The following is a 15,202-nucleotide window of genomic DNA, read 5'->3' as shown; positions in this document are numbered from 1 at the left end:
TGTTTTTATTTTATTTTATTTTATTTCATTTCATTTCATTTCATTTCATTTCATTTCAATGCAATGCAATGCAATTCAATTTATTTATTTATTTATTTTAGAGAGAGAGATTGAGAGTGAGCAGTGGAGAGGGGCAGGGGGAGAGAGAGTCTTGAACAGGCTCCACACTCAGTGTGGAACCCAACACGGGGCTCTATCTCATGACCTTGAGATCATGACCTAAGCCTAAATAAATCAAGAGTCAGATGCTTAACCAACTGAGCCACCTGCGTACCCCTACTATACAGAAACCTATTAGTTTGCTATAGTTCCACATGTTTATATTTGTTTTTGTTGCTCATATCCGTGAAATCATTGCCCACACCAATGTCAAAAAGCTTGTCCCCCAGGCTTTCTATTTCTCCAGATTTATGATTCGGATGGAAACCAAAGTCTCGAATATGCCAAAGACCTAAGGAGGGCAGACAGCAAGAAACCCTGAAATCATCTGGTTAAGATATTGTTGCTAATACTGTACTCTTGATATCAGTGCTCAGAGTAAAGGCACCTAGTAGATTTTTAGTACAATTGTGAATGAATGGATGAATGAAAGGCATGTAGTAGGTGTTCAGTAAATAAGTTTTGAATGAATGACTATATGAACACATACCCTATCATTGCTAAACGTTTGCCATTGCTGTGTGATTAATTTCTCAATTCTGTGTAGGGCCTTTAGTCATTCTCTCTAATTTTAAAGTCCTGGATGGGAGAATATGATTTGTCAAGTGGCCATGCCCTTACCCTCAGAGAGGTAGAAGAAATATCTGGTTTTTCGGCTTACATAGTGACTGAGGGGGCTTTGCCTCTCATTAAAACTTACATGTACGGGAATGGTATTCAGATTCTGGTTATCCAAAAATAGGATAATCTACTACTACAGTGTTGGATTAATTTTGTGTTAGTTATCTGGAAATCATAGTAACCTGTTTTATTACTAAAACAGTTTAACTATTAGTTGTATTTTCTCTCTAACTGATATGAACAGTTATTACAGTACCTCCTATTCCTTATGTTGTATAAAAAGGTATTTAGTTGATGGATTATTACTCAATGCTATACCCTCAAATTAAAGGCTACATTGTTGAAAACAAGAAGAAATGTGCCTTTCTAAAATTCAAATGGAACCATGTCCCTTTTAAATGGTTATTTGAAATGATTTCAAGGCAGTTTAGAAAGTAGAGAAATAACTGTTATACTTGGTACTAAGTGACCAGCAGGAACTTCATTTAATGAAGTCTAACTAACATCTTTTCTTGGCTAATTTTATAACATTTTCCATCATATTGCTGAATCTTTGAATTATGGTTGGTAAACCCGGCTTCATTTGTGTAGAAGCCATCTACATTTTCTAGTATTTCCCTGACTTTTGATGCTGCCTGCATAAAATTCCAAAAATTTTGAGACTAAGCTGTGCTTATATAACACCAGTCACATAGTTCCTAGAGCTTGAGGGATCCCAAAGGGAAGACTTGGAGACTGTGTGTGTGTGTTTGTGTGTGTGTGTACAGACACATGTATACATACACACACATACTTTTCTTATATACATTAAAAAAATTTTTTTAACATTTATTTATTTTTTGAGAGGCCGAGAGAGACAGAGCACGAGCAGGGGAGGGGCAGAGGGAGAGGGAGGCACAGAATCTGAAGCAGGCTCCAGGCTCTGAGCTGTCAGCACAAAGCCCGACGCAGGGCTTGAACCCACAAGCTGTGAGATTATGACCTGAGCCAAAGTCATATACCCAACCGACTAAGCCACCCAGGTGCTCCTTATTATATACTTTTTAAATATACATTTTATACTCAGGTTAGGCTTATACCCATTTAGGTTTCTTGTGCATGTTGGTGAGTTTCTGTTCTAAGGTTATGGAATTCAGGAGCCACATGTATTTTATTATTTATTTATTTATTTAATTTTATTTTTAAATTTACATTCAAGTTAGCATATAGTGCAATAATGTTTTCAGGAGTAGATTCCAGTGATTCATCCCCTATCTATAACACCCAATGCTCATCCCAACAAGTGTCTTCCTTAATGCCCCTTACCGTTTAGCCCATCCCCCCACCCACAGCCCCTCCAGCAACCCTCAGTTTGTCCTCTGTATTTAAGATTCTCCTATATTTTGTCCCCCTCCCTGTTTTTATATTATTTTTGCTTTCCTTCCTTTATGTTCATCTGTTTTGTATCTTAAATTCCACATATGAATGAAGTCATATGATATTTGTCTTTCTCTGACTAATTTCACTTAGCATAATATCCTCTAGTTCCATCTACGTAGTTACAAATGGCAAGATTTCATTCTTTTTGATTGCCAAGTAATACTCCATTGTGTGTGTATATATATATACCACATCTTCTTTATCCATTCATCCATCAATGGCCATTTGGGCTCTGTCCATACTTTGGCTGTTGTTGATAGTGCTGCTATAAACATGGGGGTGCATGTGTCCCTTGGAAACAGCACACCTGTATCCCTTGGATAAATGCCTAGTAGTTCAGTTGCTGGGTCATAGGGTAGTTCTGTTTTTAACTTTTTGAGGAACCTCCATACTGTTTTCCAGAGTGGCTGCACCAGCTTGCTTTCCCACCAGCAGTGCAAAAGAGATCCTCTTTCTCCGCATCCTTGCCGACATCTGTTGTTGCCAGAGTTGCTAATGTTAGCCACTCTGACTAGTGTGAGGTAGTATCTTACTGACAAACCATGTGTATTTTAGACTCTATCACATCAGTATTGTGCTGATCAGATGGCATCTAAATAACAGATGCAGAGAAAAAAAATAATCATGATTCTTTACTTCAATATGAAATTTAATTTGGGAGAAGCTGAAAATTACAAGAAGCAAGGAGCAATTTTCTTGTGTTATTGTACAAATTTTGAATATGAAGTTTAAGATACCATATTTTATTCTTATTCAGAGGAATTGTTTCATAAAGTCAGTTAAACTCCGTACAGTAAGAAGCATCATATAAATGGAGCAACAAAATGTTAAAAATAGGAATCCGTTTTGTGTACAGATGTTGGCCTCATGTTCAAGTGGCCTTCTGACGATTTCTGTCAAGATTCTAAATGTTCCATCTATATTTTAGGATGTAACATGGGACCTCACTGACATCTACAGTAAAATAAAGAAGAGCCCCATATTTCCTATCTCTGCCCCAGTCAGAATTGTCCCATTTTACCAGTTTTTTTATGTTGTGGTACATTTAACTCTTGCAAATAAAAGTTACTGCTTTTAAAGCATATTTGGAAACACTGTCTTATGCAAGAAATTTCAATTTGCCTTTTTCACTTTTTTTTCTATAGAGGAACAAAGTAGACTTTTATTTTGAGTGATATGATTCCTAAATAGACCCATTAAGTTCCTACTGTTGTCATTTCTCTGAAGATTTCAAATTGCTTAAATGTCCATATACTTAAAAACTTTTAATTATGAAAATAAAAGAGAATTAGGAAGAGACAGATGTAAATTACCATTTGACTTTAAGAACATCCTTTTAAAAATATAGTTCAGAAATTGAGCAATTGGGTATAGTCTTAGAAATGTTGATGTCATGGATGTTTTTGCAACACTCCAAAATAGCAGAAATACATTGCAGTTGTGGTTTTGGGGAAGTTGAAACATTGTCCATTGAGTTCAATGGACATATTAGTTTGTTGGCTAACTACAAAATAGAGGCAAGACTTTTTACATGTTTTTGATCTTCTGATAGGAAAGCAAGCTGCAGAAGCTTCTGCGAAGTATTCCAAGAAGCAGGGAGGTGACAAGGAAGGCTGAGAAACTGGCCTGACACAAAGAAAGGCTACACGCATTCAGTTGAAAGTGTGAATGTTTAAAGTATGTTGATCACACCATCTGTCATCACATTGCTATGTTGCTGCATTATAAGTTTATTTCATCTTTTATTTATATTTTCTTTCATTTAAGACCGCAGTTTAATAGTTTGAAAGTGATGAGGAAGAGCATTCCATTATCATAAGAATTTCATATCTTTGAGAGTCGGTACACATCATTGGTTGTAAGAATCCGAACCCGGCCACACCTAATTTTGTATTAACATCTGTCGTTGTCTTGATATGTGATCTAGGGAAAGATGGGTAACCTTCCTTTGCCTCAGCTTCCTCATCTTTGACGTAGGAATGATAAAAATGGTACTTATGTCATAGAACTGCTATAAAGATGGAATGATGTGAAAAATACATAACTTTAGGTAACACATAGCTTTTGTTATATTCCCCAGTGAGATAAATGGTGAGAGGAAGTTAAGTGGGGGAATTATTCAGCAATTAATATATTACTAACATTTACCCCATGATAGCTCATTTAATTCTTTCTGCAGTCTCAGGAAATATGTATTGTGCCATTTTACAGATGAGGAAACTGAGGTGTCCAACATGAAGATACTTTGTATTGCCCTGTCAGCAATGTCAGGCAAGGAACCTGACACTGGGCGGCTGCCTTGTGAAATGGGGGTGAAAATTCATATTCTAACTTCCTAATGTTGGAAGGCTCCAATGAGCCACATCACTGAAAAGAGCGTGGTGTCCCGGAGTCACCTTCTGGAATGTAAAGGCCTCTCGCTAGGAGTGATAGTGCTGCCATGTCTTCTCGCGAGTCCTCCCGCAAGAAAGATAGTCTGTCGTCAGCCCCACGAGGTGCCAGGGAAATAATGCAAGGGTCAAAATAGCCTTCTCTGGGTGCTCCGGCCTCTCGGGCCTCTGGCAGCTCAATGGCCTGCAGCTCCAAGGCCTGGGACTCCTCATTCTGAGCAGGGGTACCTTGCCAGCATAAACTCTGCTGAGCAGAGGCCAGCAGTAATGACTGACACTCAGCTTAGCCCTGGCGAAAAGACTCACAGAAATCTCCAAAGACTTTGTCCCTGAAGCAACAAGTGAGCAGTTTTGCAGGATGTGAAAGAATTTTCAATAGACGCACCTTGGACATTTTGACCTCCTGTGGCCCCTTACTTCTCTGTAAGTTAATATTTCCTGTCACACAGCAGCAAGGAGATAAAGCAAACTAGCTCAGCTTTCTAAGGATCCCTGAAGGACCAGCAAAGACCATAACTGCTATGAGCAAATGCTGAAGAAATGCAGACCCCTCCAGATGGGTGCAGTCATTCAGTATTTGTCCTTCCATGGCTGGCTTAGTTCACTTGTGGTTGGTGTCCTTGGGGTCCATCCATGTTGTTGCATGTTGCCAATTTCCATCTCTTTTGGTGGAAATTGATTCCATCTTTTGATTTCCACCTCTCTCTCTCTCTCTCTCTCTCTCTCTCAGAGTAAATAAAATACATTTTAAAATGTTTTTAAAAATCCAGGATACCAAGGTGACATATTTTGAGGGGAGTGTGTCCTGAATCACCTCAAAGGCATACATTAAAAGTGGCTGGAGACAACTGGGCAAATATATTTGCATTTCAGAGTTGGAATCAACTGAACTCTCCCATATGTGATTCGGTGTTGTGGGTCAGGGGAAGAGAAGGCTAATCCATCTCCCTTGGGTATATTGAGTTTGAAGCACCTGCGGGATATCTAGGTTTAGATGCTCAGTAGACACCAGAGCTATGGACATGGGGATCCAGAAGCAAGTCTGGAATGGAGCTAAGAGTTTTGTGAATAAAGGAGATTAGAGATAATAGTTGAATCCAACATGGGAGTGTCAAATTGAAAAGGAAAGGGGCCAGAGAGCAAAGTCCCAAGGGATACCACATTTATGGGTGGTTGGAGGAGTTGGTGTGGCCAGCAAAGTATTAAAATCCTGAAATAGAAGCAAGGGAAAGAGAATTTCAAGGCGTATGTAGTCCCTGGCAATGGCTGATACTTGGGAGACATTAAATAAAACATAAGCTGTGAAAAGAGGTAGTCAGGTTAAACAATTAAGGCCATTTTTAACCTATGGTAAAGCACTTTTTGTAATGTGGTAGTAAGATACCAGAATATGCTATATTGGGTGAAGGCACAGACTGTGTAGAGAACTCCTTTATGAAATTGACTAGTGAAGTAAATTTCTTGATTTGACAGAGACAGGACTAACTTTTAAGGGTACCCCAGAGCTAAAGGCGAATGAGGAACAGAAGACAGAAGTTTAGGACCGAATATAAAAAATCTTAAAACATTTTCTCATGCTTACTAGTACCTAGTCTTATTTTTGGTGCACTCAGAAAATGAGCCAAAACGTGTAAATTCCTTCAGTTTGTCTGACTCAGTTTTTTTCCCTGTATAACTGGATGTTGTTAAGATCTGTTTATACCTAGGTGTTTTTGTTTTTGTTTTTGTTGTTTACTCAGCACTCTTGTAATTCCGAGAGCAGTTATTTCAAGCTTGTGCTCACCAAGCACCTCACACTACCTGTGCTAACTTTGCACCTGGTCATTGCTTAAGGAAGCATTTCTGTAAAGTTTTAAGTGGAATTAAAAATGATGTTATGCTACTTAGGTTCTCTTTTTTCTTTTCCACATTTTTGGCTCTGCGTTCTGCTCTTAGTGATACCACGCTACTGACCATGAGATTGAGAAACGTGTTTCTATAAGGCAGTGCCCTCCCACAAACACAACCCTTTACTTCCCTTTAAGAGTAACCAGCACTACTCTGATTTTTATACAGTCACAGCCTTGGTTTTTAAAATTGTTTTATTACGCAGGTGTACATCCCTAAATATTACAGGTTGGTTTTAGTTCCTTTTCTAAAGGCGTGTTTTTAAAGTATCTTTTTATTTTTAGGTTCGTTTCTTTCCCTTTTCTAATTTATCAGTTGACAAAACCAGATCATTCGTCTTGTAGAGTTTTCTCACACTCCAGATTTTGTTGATCACTTTCACGGGGTGCAGTTTAACATGTTTTTCCCATCCTCTGTATTTCCTGTAAACTGGTAGATGGATCTAGAGACTTCGTTTCAGGACCCTCTCCCCCTTTATTTTATATTTTGGGACATAAGTACAGCTTAGGTAGTGGGGTATTCCTCCCCAAGGGACACACAATTGTGTGTTGGGGAGGGTTGCAGCAATTCATGCAAAATGCCCAGATCTGCAACATCATTGTGTCAGATTTCTAGAGTTTCTTCATTCATTTGCTGGATACTGATACATTCTTGTCAGAACTACAAAGAACATGATTCCTGAAAGGAGTCCCAACAGTTACTTCATTCTCTCCCTTAGGTTTCCTTTGTTTTTGCAGTTGGACTGTTTCTGTGCTATCAGCATAAGGCACTCCTTTATACAGTGCTCATTCCCTATATCCTTGTCAGCTAGAGATTTTAAGATTAACATCATAGCCTTAAGCTTTTGCTATTCTGTCAATGTAACAAACCCTTTCTTCAGCTGTGACAATGAAAAAGATTAATATAGGGAACCTAATCTATGTTGACAGAGGAATAATTCTTCAAAGGAATGTTACATTAAGAAACTATTGAGGCACCCGGGTGGCTCAGTCGGTCTGCGTCTGACTTTGGCTCATTTCATGGTCTCACGGTTCATGGGTTTGAGCCCCACATCGGGCTCTGTGCTGACAGTTCAGAACCTGGAGCCTGCTTCAGATTCTGTGTCTCCCTCTCTTTCTGCTCCTCCCCCACTCATGCTCTGTCTCTCTCTCTCTCTCTCTCAAAACTAAGTAAACATTAAAAAAAAAGGTTGATAGAGCATTGTTATTGATTACTTAAAACTGCTTTATATACATATATATATATAGATAGATCTATATCTATCTATATATCTATATCTATATAGATATATAGATATAGATATAGATATATAGATATAGATATAGATATATAGATATATATATAGATATAGATATATAGATAGATATAGATCTATCTATATATATATGTTGGGTCTCCCCTAAATGTAACTTTACAACTTTTTTTTTCTTGGTTTTCTTTTGTGGCTAATAGAACATTCCAATGTACCGGTGGAAAAAAACATCACTTTAGAAAGACCTTCTAATATAGAACTCACATGCCAAATCACAATATCTAGGGGTGTGAATTCAGTAAATGTGACTTGGAAAAAAGGTGATGAACTACTTGAGAATTATCTCACCAATGCAACAGGATGCATCCTGTATGCCCAGTACATGTAAGTATATAAAATTTTAACCTGCATGGCTAGATGAAATTTGTTAACTTCTTAACATTTTTGCTGACTGGGCATTCTTTCCTTTGCTGTCTCTTGAAAGTTATGCTAATGTTCTATTTTGCATATTTACGGGACTGTTTCTATTTTAGAATTTTGACTGAATGCTAAGTCTTTTTCAGTTTGATCAAGAAGTGTTTTGAGAACTAAGTCTATATTAATAAATTCTCTTTAGGTTTACCATCATTAATAGCAAACAAATGGGAAGCTATTCTTGTTTCTTTGGAGGAGAAAAGGAACAAAGAGGTACATTTAACTTCAAAGGTCAGTACTAATAATTTATAGAGTGATAATTTCAGCATGAAATTTTTAAAATTCTAAATATCCAAATATTTAAGTTATCATTACAGCACTAAACATAATTAGCTGAGAGAAAATCATATGCTTTTCACTGAATCCTAAGTTGTGACCTTAAAAATGGAGCTTCCCAGTCTTCCCAGTGGTAGACTTTGTGTTTCCCAATCAACTTGCCATCCAGCCTCCCTCCCCTAGATTAAAGCACAAATTTTAGTTTGAAAGATTGGGGTGCCAGGTTATTTGCAAGTCATAACAGTCTCTTGAGTTCATTTATTTTTTCATTTGCTTAGCCCACTAAACTCAGAGCTTTTATACTATCCCTCTAGGTATCTGTTATTGCACCCCTGGACTGTGAGAATGCGATCTGGTGTTATGTATCTATCAGTGGCTCCAGGACTTAGGGGTTTCAGGGATCCATAACATTTAAAAATAATATGGAGATGCACAAAGGGTTGCCTGTTTTTGGTCTCCTCAAATAAGGACACACTCCAGAATACAATCCATAGTACTCTCCTGTGGTACAAACAAAGGAAAATCAGAGTATTTTACTTTTACTATCATTAAACCAAAACCTTAAAGATCTCAATCTCATAATAAAGACTGATCTTTGAGTTGGATAATTATCGTCATGAAAAACCCCTATTTTGTGATGGATTTGAGAACCACAATGTCCATGCTGGTATTTGGGAAATGTGGTCTGTTGCCATATTCACTATTTTGGGCTTTGCTTTACATTAATTTCCCAGCGTACATGAGAAATTGTTCTCTACTTTTCCTGAAAATTTTGAAGTCTGGCTAGCTGTTCTGACAAAATATGGATACCATCTCCAAAGCCCCATCAAGAGCAGAATGGCCTGCTTCAGTATTGTCTTCATTTAAGATGGTTTGCTCCTACATCCCTCCCTATATTCCCTCTATACTCACAGATTCGTTTCCTTCATGTGGTTTTGTAAATGTTCCTACTCGGTAAATGTAATAAATCCTTGTGTTCATGCAATTTGGTCTCTGCAAAGGCAGAAACTATTACCATCCTTTGATTATTTGATCATGGACATTCTCTCTTAACCTCTTTTCCTCTGTTTGCTTAATTTAATTTAGTAAAGGATAGATAACACTATATATTTCCTTCTCTTATTCCCTTCCTTCCCTTGTCTTTGTCTTTCCTTCCTCTTCCCCCTCACCCAGTCCCCTCTTCCCTTCCTTCCTTCCTTCCTAATGAGCTAAAAGAATATTAAACACATACGCATACACACAATCCTAGTAAACATTTTATTGAGTCTCCCTTCAATGTGTAAAGAAATCCTATAGTTTTGAGGAAATACTCATCAAATCTTCAGGCTTAAAATGATTCCAGGAGATTCAGTTTTAAAAATTGCTTCCCCCCCCCCCCCTCCTAAATAGTACTCTTTTCTAAAAATATGTACTAGTGGGGCACCTGGGTGGCTCAGTTGGTTAAGTGTCGGACTTCAGCTCAGGTCGTGATCTCATGGTTGTGAGTTTGAGCCCCGCATCAGGCCTTGTGCTCAGAGCCTGGAACCTGCTTCAGATTCTGTGTCTCCCTCTCTCTCTGTCTCTCCCCCACTCTCACTCTGTCTCTTTCTTTCTCTCTCAAAAATAAATAAACATTAAAAAAATAAAATAAAATAAATAAAAATATGTACTAGTAATGCCTGTTCAGAATTTAAATATTGAATATATTATACTTTTTCCTATCAGCTCTCTTATAATAAATTACTTAAATTATTATTTAGTAGTGATTTCTCCTGCCTCTAATGTGAAGATGAACAGAAGCATTTTACTTTTCAATGTGCCAATACACTTAATGCTGAGTGTTCTTGGAGAAGGCCTCTGGATTCCATATCTATTTTGTGATATCGAGGCTAATTCTGGCTGGTCTCCGGAGCACCAACACAGGGCCTAGGTTTGAAATCAAATGCTTGAGGAATGCATAGAGCCACTGAATATTTACTATTTTTTTCTTTTTATAGTATTCTTAAAGTAGTTTAGCTCAGTGTTTTGGTCTTTAATGTCCACTTATCATTAATGTAACTTTTAAGTATCTACTGTATCCTGAAGTTATTTAGAAAATTAATAAGTTTGGGCTTTCCAGATCTTCTTTGGTAAAATAATAATTTCCTTTAATTCATCTAGATTGAATATTGCTTGGAGGAGAAATTGCATTTGATTACAATTTCAAGGCATCTGCAGAATAATTCATTCATATTAGTTATTATGTAGTTAGATCTGTAAGATACATATTTTTATAAATATCCTACTATATTATGTCTCCACATGGCTTGTTTGTGGTTCTTCCTAAGAAGAAGGGTTATTTTTCCTTAGCAATGCTACAGCTGAGTGTGGTTGAAAAGGCTTTTTTATCCTCTATTTTAAATCCAGCCAAAAAACGCATTCTGCTCTTGACTATATGAGTCAACTATAGGGTATGAGCCTGAGTCCTCAGAACAGTTCATCCGCAAAATCCCTGCTTTGGCCTTTATGGGAGCGGGTTGGTTTATTACCACAAGACTGTAAAAAGGCTTCAACATCACTGATTAGTATAAAGCAAACTTTGTGTGTTTGGCTGTTGATGCCGGTACAGGCGAGAGAGCAAAGTCATCGTGGAAGCTTGCAAGTGCTAATATGTCAGTGGTTACTTTTCCCTCAAGAAAGATGAATGAATGCTGGGCTATGGTGTTCCTCGGCAGTGGGTCAAGTATTCCGACATAGTTGCTGAAAACTTCTACGATATTCATCAATGTTAAAATCTCGTAGTAGAAAGATGCAGAAATGTGGTTGGTGAGGGACAAGTAATAGCACATAGAACTTTTTAGAAGTCATGGTGAGATTTTGATAGTACCAAGTACTGCACAACCTGTCTTGGAGTGGCCATCTGCCTTTACTAGGAAGTTTCCAAGGAGTCAAAGTATGGAAGAGTAGCATAATAGAGTCAGTTGGAACTTCAGCTTCAAACCCTGGTGTTGAAGTCTAGTTAGCTATCTTCAACTATGGAAAAGGATCTTTTTCCTAATTTGATAATACCTTAATGTCTTTGAGCCCAAAATGACACAAGCTGATTTTTTTCTAGTCCATGAATATGCAAATATAAATCTCTCACCTTACAACTCCATTGGGCTTTTACTGTCACCAGGTACATCCCAGACTGCATCTTATTAGACACGAGTTTGAATTAGCAATTTTGCCATCTTCAAACTTGGGATTCTTCCATTCCCAAGACTCTCACCTGTCCTGCTTTATCCAAAGTTTCAGAAGGTCAACAGAACACATTCGACTACTGTATCACTGTCCTTCTTTGCATAAATATTTCCAAACATAAGTAGCAGCCCACAACCAACTGTGACCTCTGGAGAAGTTCAAACAAATTCATGTTTCCTGACCATAGTGCATTTTATTATTTAGATCCATACTGCTGTTATCAGCCATATAAAGCATAGCAGAGCAGTGGTTCATGTCCTCTTGGTCATGAGTCTAGGGGATAGTCAAGAAAACAGAGGAGATGAAAAGAAAATAGAATTTTGCTTTTGTTTCCCTGTAGCATCACTAAGTCACTGCACAGTTAGTTGTCTGCTGTCTGTACCCTGATCTTAGCATTTCATTGGAATGATTTAGCAGGAGAGCTGTATGTTCCTCACCCAAACCTCATAAAATATCCCAGATTTTCTTGAAAATCCCCTTTCAGCTACCAGTCATGCTTTCCAACCCTGTGCCTCTTAGAGGCCTACTGAAAAACAGTGTTTTTCTGCCATGTTTCTTCCCCCAAATTTTGCCTTTCTTCCACTTTTGATTCTTAGCTTACAGGTAGATTTCAATATTTTGATCTTATTTCAACACGGATTTTCCCAATAAAGCATGTCCTAATGAATTTCCAGAAAGAATCATGCTGAGATTGAGAACCAGGAAAGGTATCTGGGATAGGAGATCAACACACAAGGAAAGCAGAAACTGTGCCCTTGACTAGTGGCCAACACAACTGGTTTCAAAGTCTGCCTTCAAAGCAGTGTTTGTTTCGAGGCGAGCCTAGCCTAGCTCTAGAAGTAACTATAACAGAGCTGCACTACTGAAAAACAGTGCCAGATATATACATGTTGTACCTTTTCATGTGGAACTCAAGAAGTGTGGCTCTGCTTCATCTGAGGTTTGGAAGGAGCCTCGTGGCTTCCGAAAAGAATCCTTATTTTAGCCAAGCTCAAATCTCTGCTTCATTTATAAGTCTTTAGTTGAGGCCTCACCTGAAGGAGGGTTGATCTTTCCAAGAGCTTCTGTGTTCTCATACTTCATTTAAGAATAAAGCCACACCAGGTGTTGGACATACTGGGATGAAGTATGATTAGGAAGTGATCTTGAATTGATAGATCGTGTTTTGTCAGAAGGCCCACAAATAACTTCATTCTCACTAGGTCCAGTCATTCCTTCTCACAGCAAAATCTCAAATAAGAAAATATACACAAAAAAGGGATGGTCAAGCAAAGTAACAGTTTGTTATTGGCCAGTCTTGGCCACAAACCTTGCTGAAATTCTTGGAAGCCTATGCCACATGGAAGGCTTCTCTTTTCTCAATTAGATTGTACTGACCTTCAACTAAAGCAGAGCCATATATTCCTTCTCAGCCCAAGGTCCATTTGGTCTTTACTACCAAGACAAGAGTATATACCCTCCTGAGCTGGAAAAAAACATGCTGAGTGTGAGGCTATGGTATTTATACCTCCAAATTTCTATCCCTGAAGAACAGGGCCTGATCAGTGCCCTGGACCACGACCAATACAGGATAATCCTCCTCTTTAGGACTGGGAAGCTGGAGGGCTGGATGGGAGAAGGGAACCTCTATTGAGGTCACCAGGGGCTTCAGTCCAGGCTTCTATAGCCACCAACTCCAGTGTCCAGTGAGGAAGCTGGATCTACCATAAGAAAAACAAAACAGAACAAAATGTCCTATGGTTCAGCATAATGTAGGCCTGTAACATCTTGACACTGAAAAGTATGGTCTTCTCAAGAATTAGAATACAGGCATGTTAATATCAGGACAGATGGTCAATCTATCCTCTTAGATCCTAGAGTTGCTTCCAGTTTTCTTATATTGGTTATTTTCCTACATTAGAGTGGGCTCTCCAGGTCTACGAATGAGCCCGGGGAGGGGAGGGGGGGTAGCCACAGACTTAGGACACTGAACAAAAGTGGTTTGACTTAATAGGACAGAACACTTATGCAAGGGACACACTCTACTTTTATTTTTAAAAAGGCACATGGACAGCAATTATTCTGTGATTTAAAAATTTAGGTCATAGATTATGTTAAAGTATTAGTTACTTTATTCTGCTTTTTCTTGTGAAAACTAGTGTGTGGTAGATGGGCCCTTTTCTTTTTGTTCTTAGATTATATGTAGTATGTAAAATTATTCCATATATTCTTTCTGCTCCGTATACTACATAGGTCTGGAAACAAATTTTCTTTCTTTCTTTTTCTTTTTTTTTCTTTTTTTTAATGTTTATTTATTTTTGAGAGAGAGAGAGGGGCGGGGGAGGGGGAGTGGAGAGAGAGGGAGACACAGAATCCGAAGCAGGCTTCAGGCTCTGAGCTGTCAGCACAGAGCCTGATGTGGGACTCGAACCCATGAACCGTGAGATCATGACCTGAGCTGAAGTCAGACGCTTAACTGACTGAGCCACCCAGGCACCCTGACAAGATTTTCTTTTTAACTTAACTTTCAACTAATTTCATTCAAAGGAACAGTAATGAGGCACTCTGATTTAATTGTTTTAATTTATACTGAAATTGTAATCTTTATACAAACAAAATCTTATTTAACTGCTTTCACCAAGTACTTGAATGTGTGTGTCAAGCAGTAGAATTTGTTTTACAGCTTCACTAAGTTGTTTAATGTATGTTATTAAAGGATGGATTGGTGCCATCACCCACATCTCAAAGCTACTGTTTCTACATTCTTTTGGGTCTTGTTTCCTGTGAATTCATCCCTTGAATTTTTCATTATTTTACTTTGATAATGTCCTTTCTCACATGGGCTGGGTGGTCCATCAAGGACTCAGCTTGGAGGCTTTCCCCCATTTTGGAGTGTTTTTACAGGTCCCTACAGTTCTGAGATATATTCAGATGAATTTCCAGTTTTCTTTTTTTATTCTAAGTCTTATTTCTTCTCTGTCCAAAACGACTACATGACCTAGAAATCATCCTCGCACATAATGATAATCTATCCTAGTAAGCTGGCTAATGACACTATGTAGTAAGGCCATGAGCATTACAACTTGTAAGAAGGATCGGTTAAGAAAAGCAGAGCTAGTCCATGATCAAAAGTTTGTGGTGTTTACTCTGTACCAAGTACTTAATGTTTTATGATCCCATACTTAATCCTCTACGACAACACTGCAGGATAGGTATGTCCTACCTACGTCCTCAACAGTAGTAACACTGAAACTGTAATTTTAATGTATGTATTTCCTGCACCCAAATCAATTCTTTGTCACATCATTGTCACATTGGGCTGACTTCCTTCAAACACTTAATGACTTGACCTTTGAAATGCACACATACTAACCACATATTAACTAAATATCCCTCAGCCTAATGGTGACCAATAAGGAGTGTGGGACACTAGTGGTCTCAGTCAAAGGAATGCACAGAGTATCTTCTCTGGCTGGGATGTCTTCAATCAAGATAGTCATATATACTCACCTCTCTCCTCTCTCAGGAGCACCCTAGTGGAACC

The 15,202-nt window shown here is 38.2% G+C and overlaps 1 protein-coding gene across 3 annotated transcripts in view; it reads left to right on the top strand.

Annotated features, from left to right (window-relative positions):
- EMB (embigin) overlaps positions 1 to 15,202 on the top strand; it is a 49,784-nt gene that overhangs the window by 21,715 nt on the left and 12,867 nt on the right. For all 3 annotated transcript variants that reach the window (XM_060634580.3, XM_060634579.3, XM_060634578.3), the window contains 2 exons: positions 7,929 to 8,112; positions 8,345 to 8,433. In XM_060634580.3, the coding sequence (XP_060490563.1) occupies positions 7,929 to 8,112; positions 8,345 to 8,433 (273 nt within the window). The remainder of the gene's footprint in view (positions 1 to 7,928; positions 8,113 to 8,344; positions 8,434 to 15,202) is intronic.

The sequence above is a fragment of the Panthera onca genome, chromosome A1 (genome assembly GCF_046562875.1).
Source record: "Panthera onca isolate mPanOnc1 chromosome A1, mPanOnc1 haplotype 2, whole genome shotgun sequence".
NCBI lineage: Eukaryota > Metazoa > Chordata > Mammalia > Carnivora > Felidae > Panthera > Panthera onca.
The sequence above is the reverse complement of the archived record's forward strand: the minus strand, read 5'-3'. Positions and strand labels throughout refer to the sequence as shown.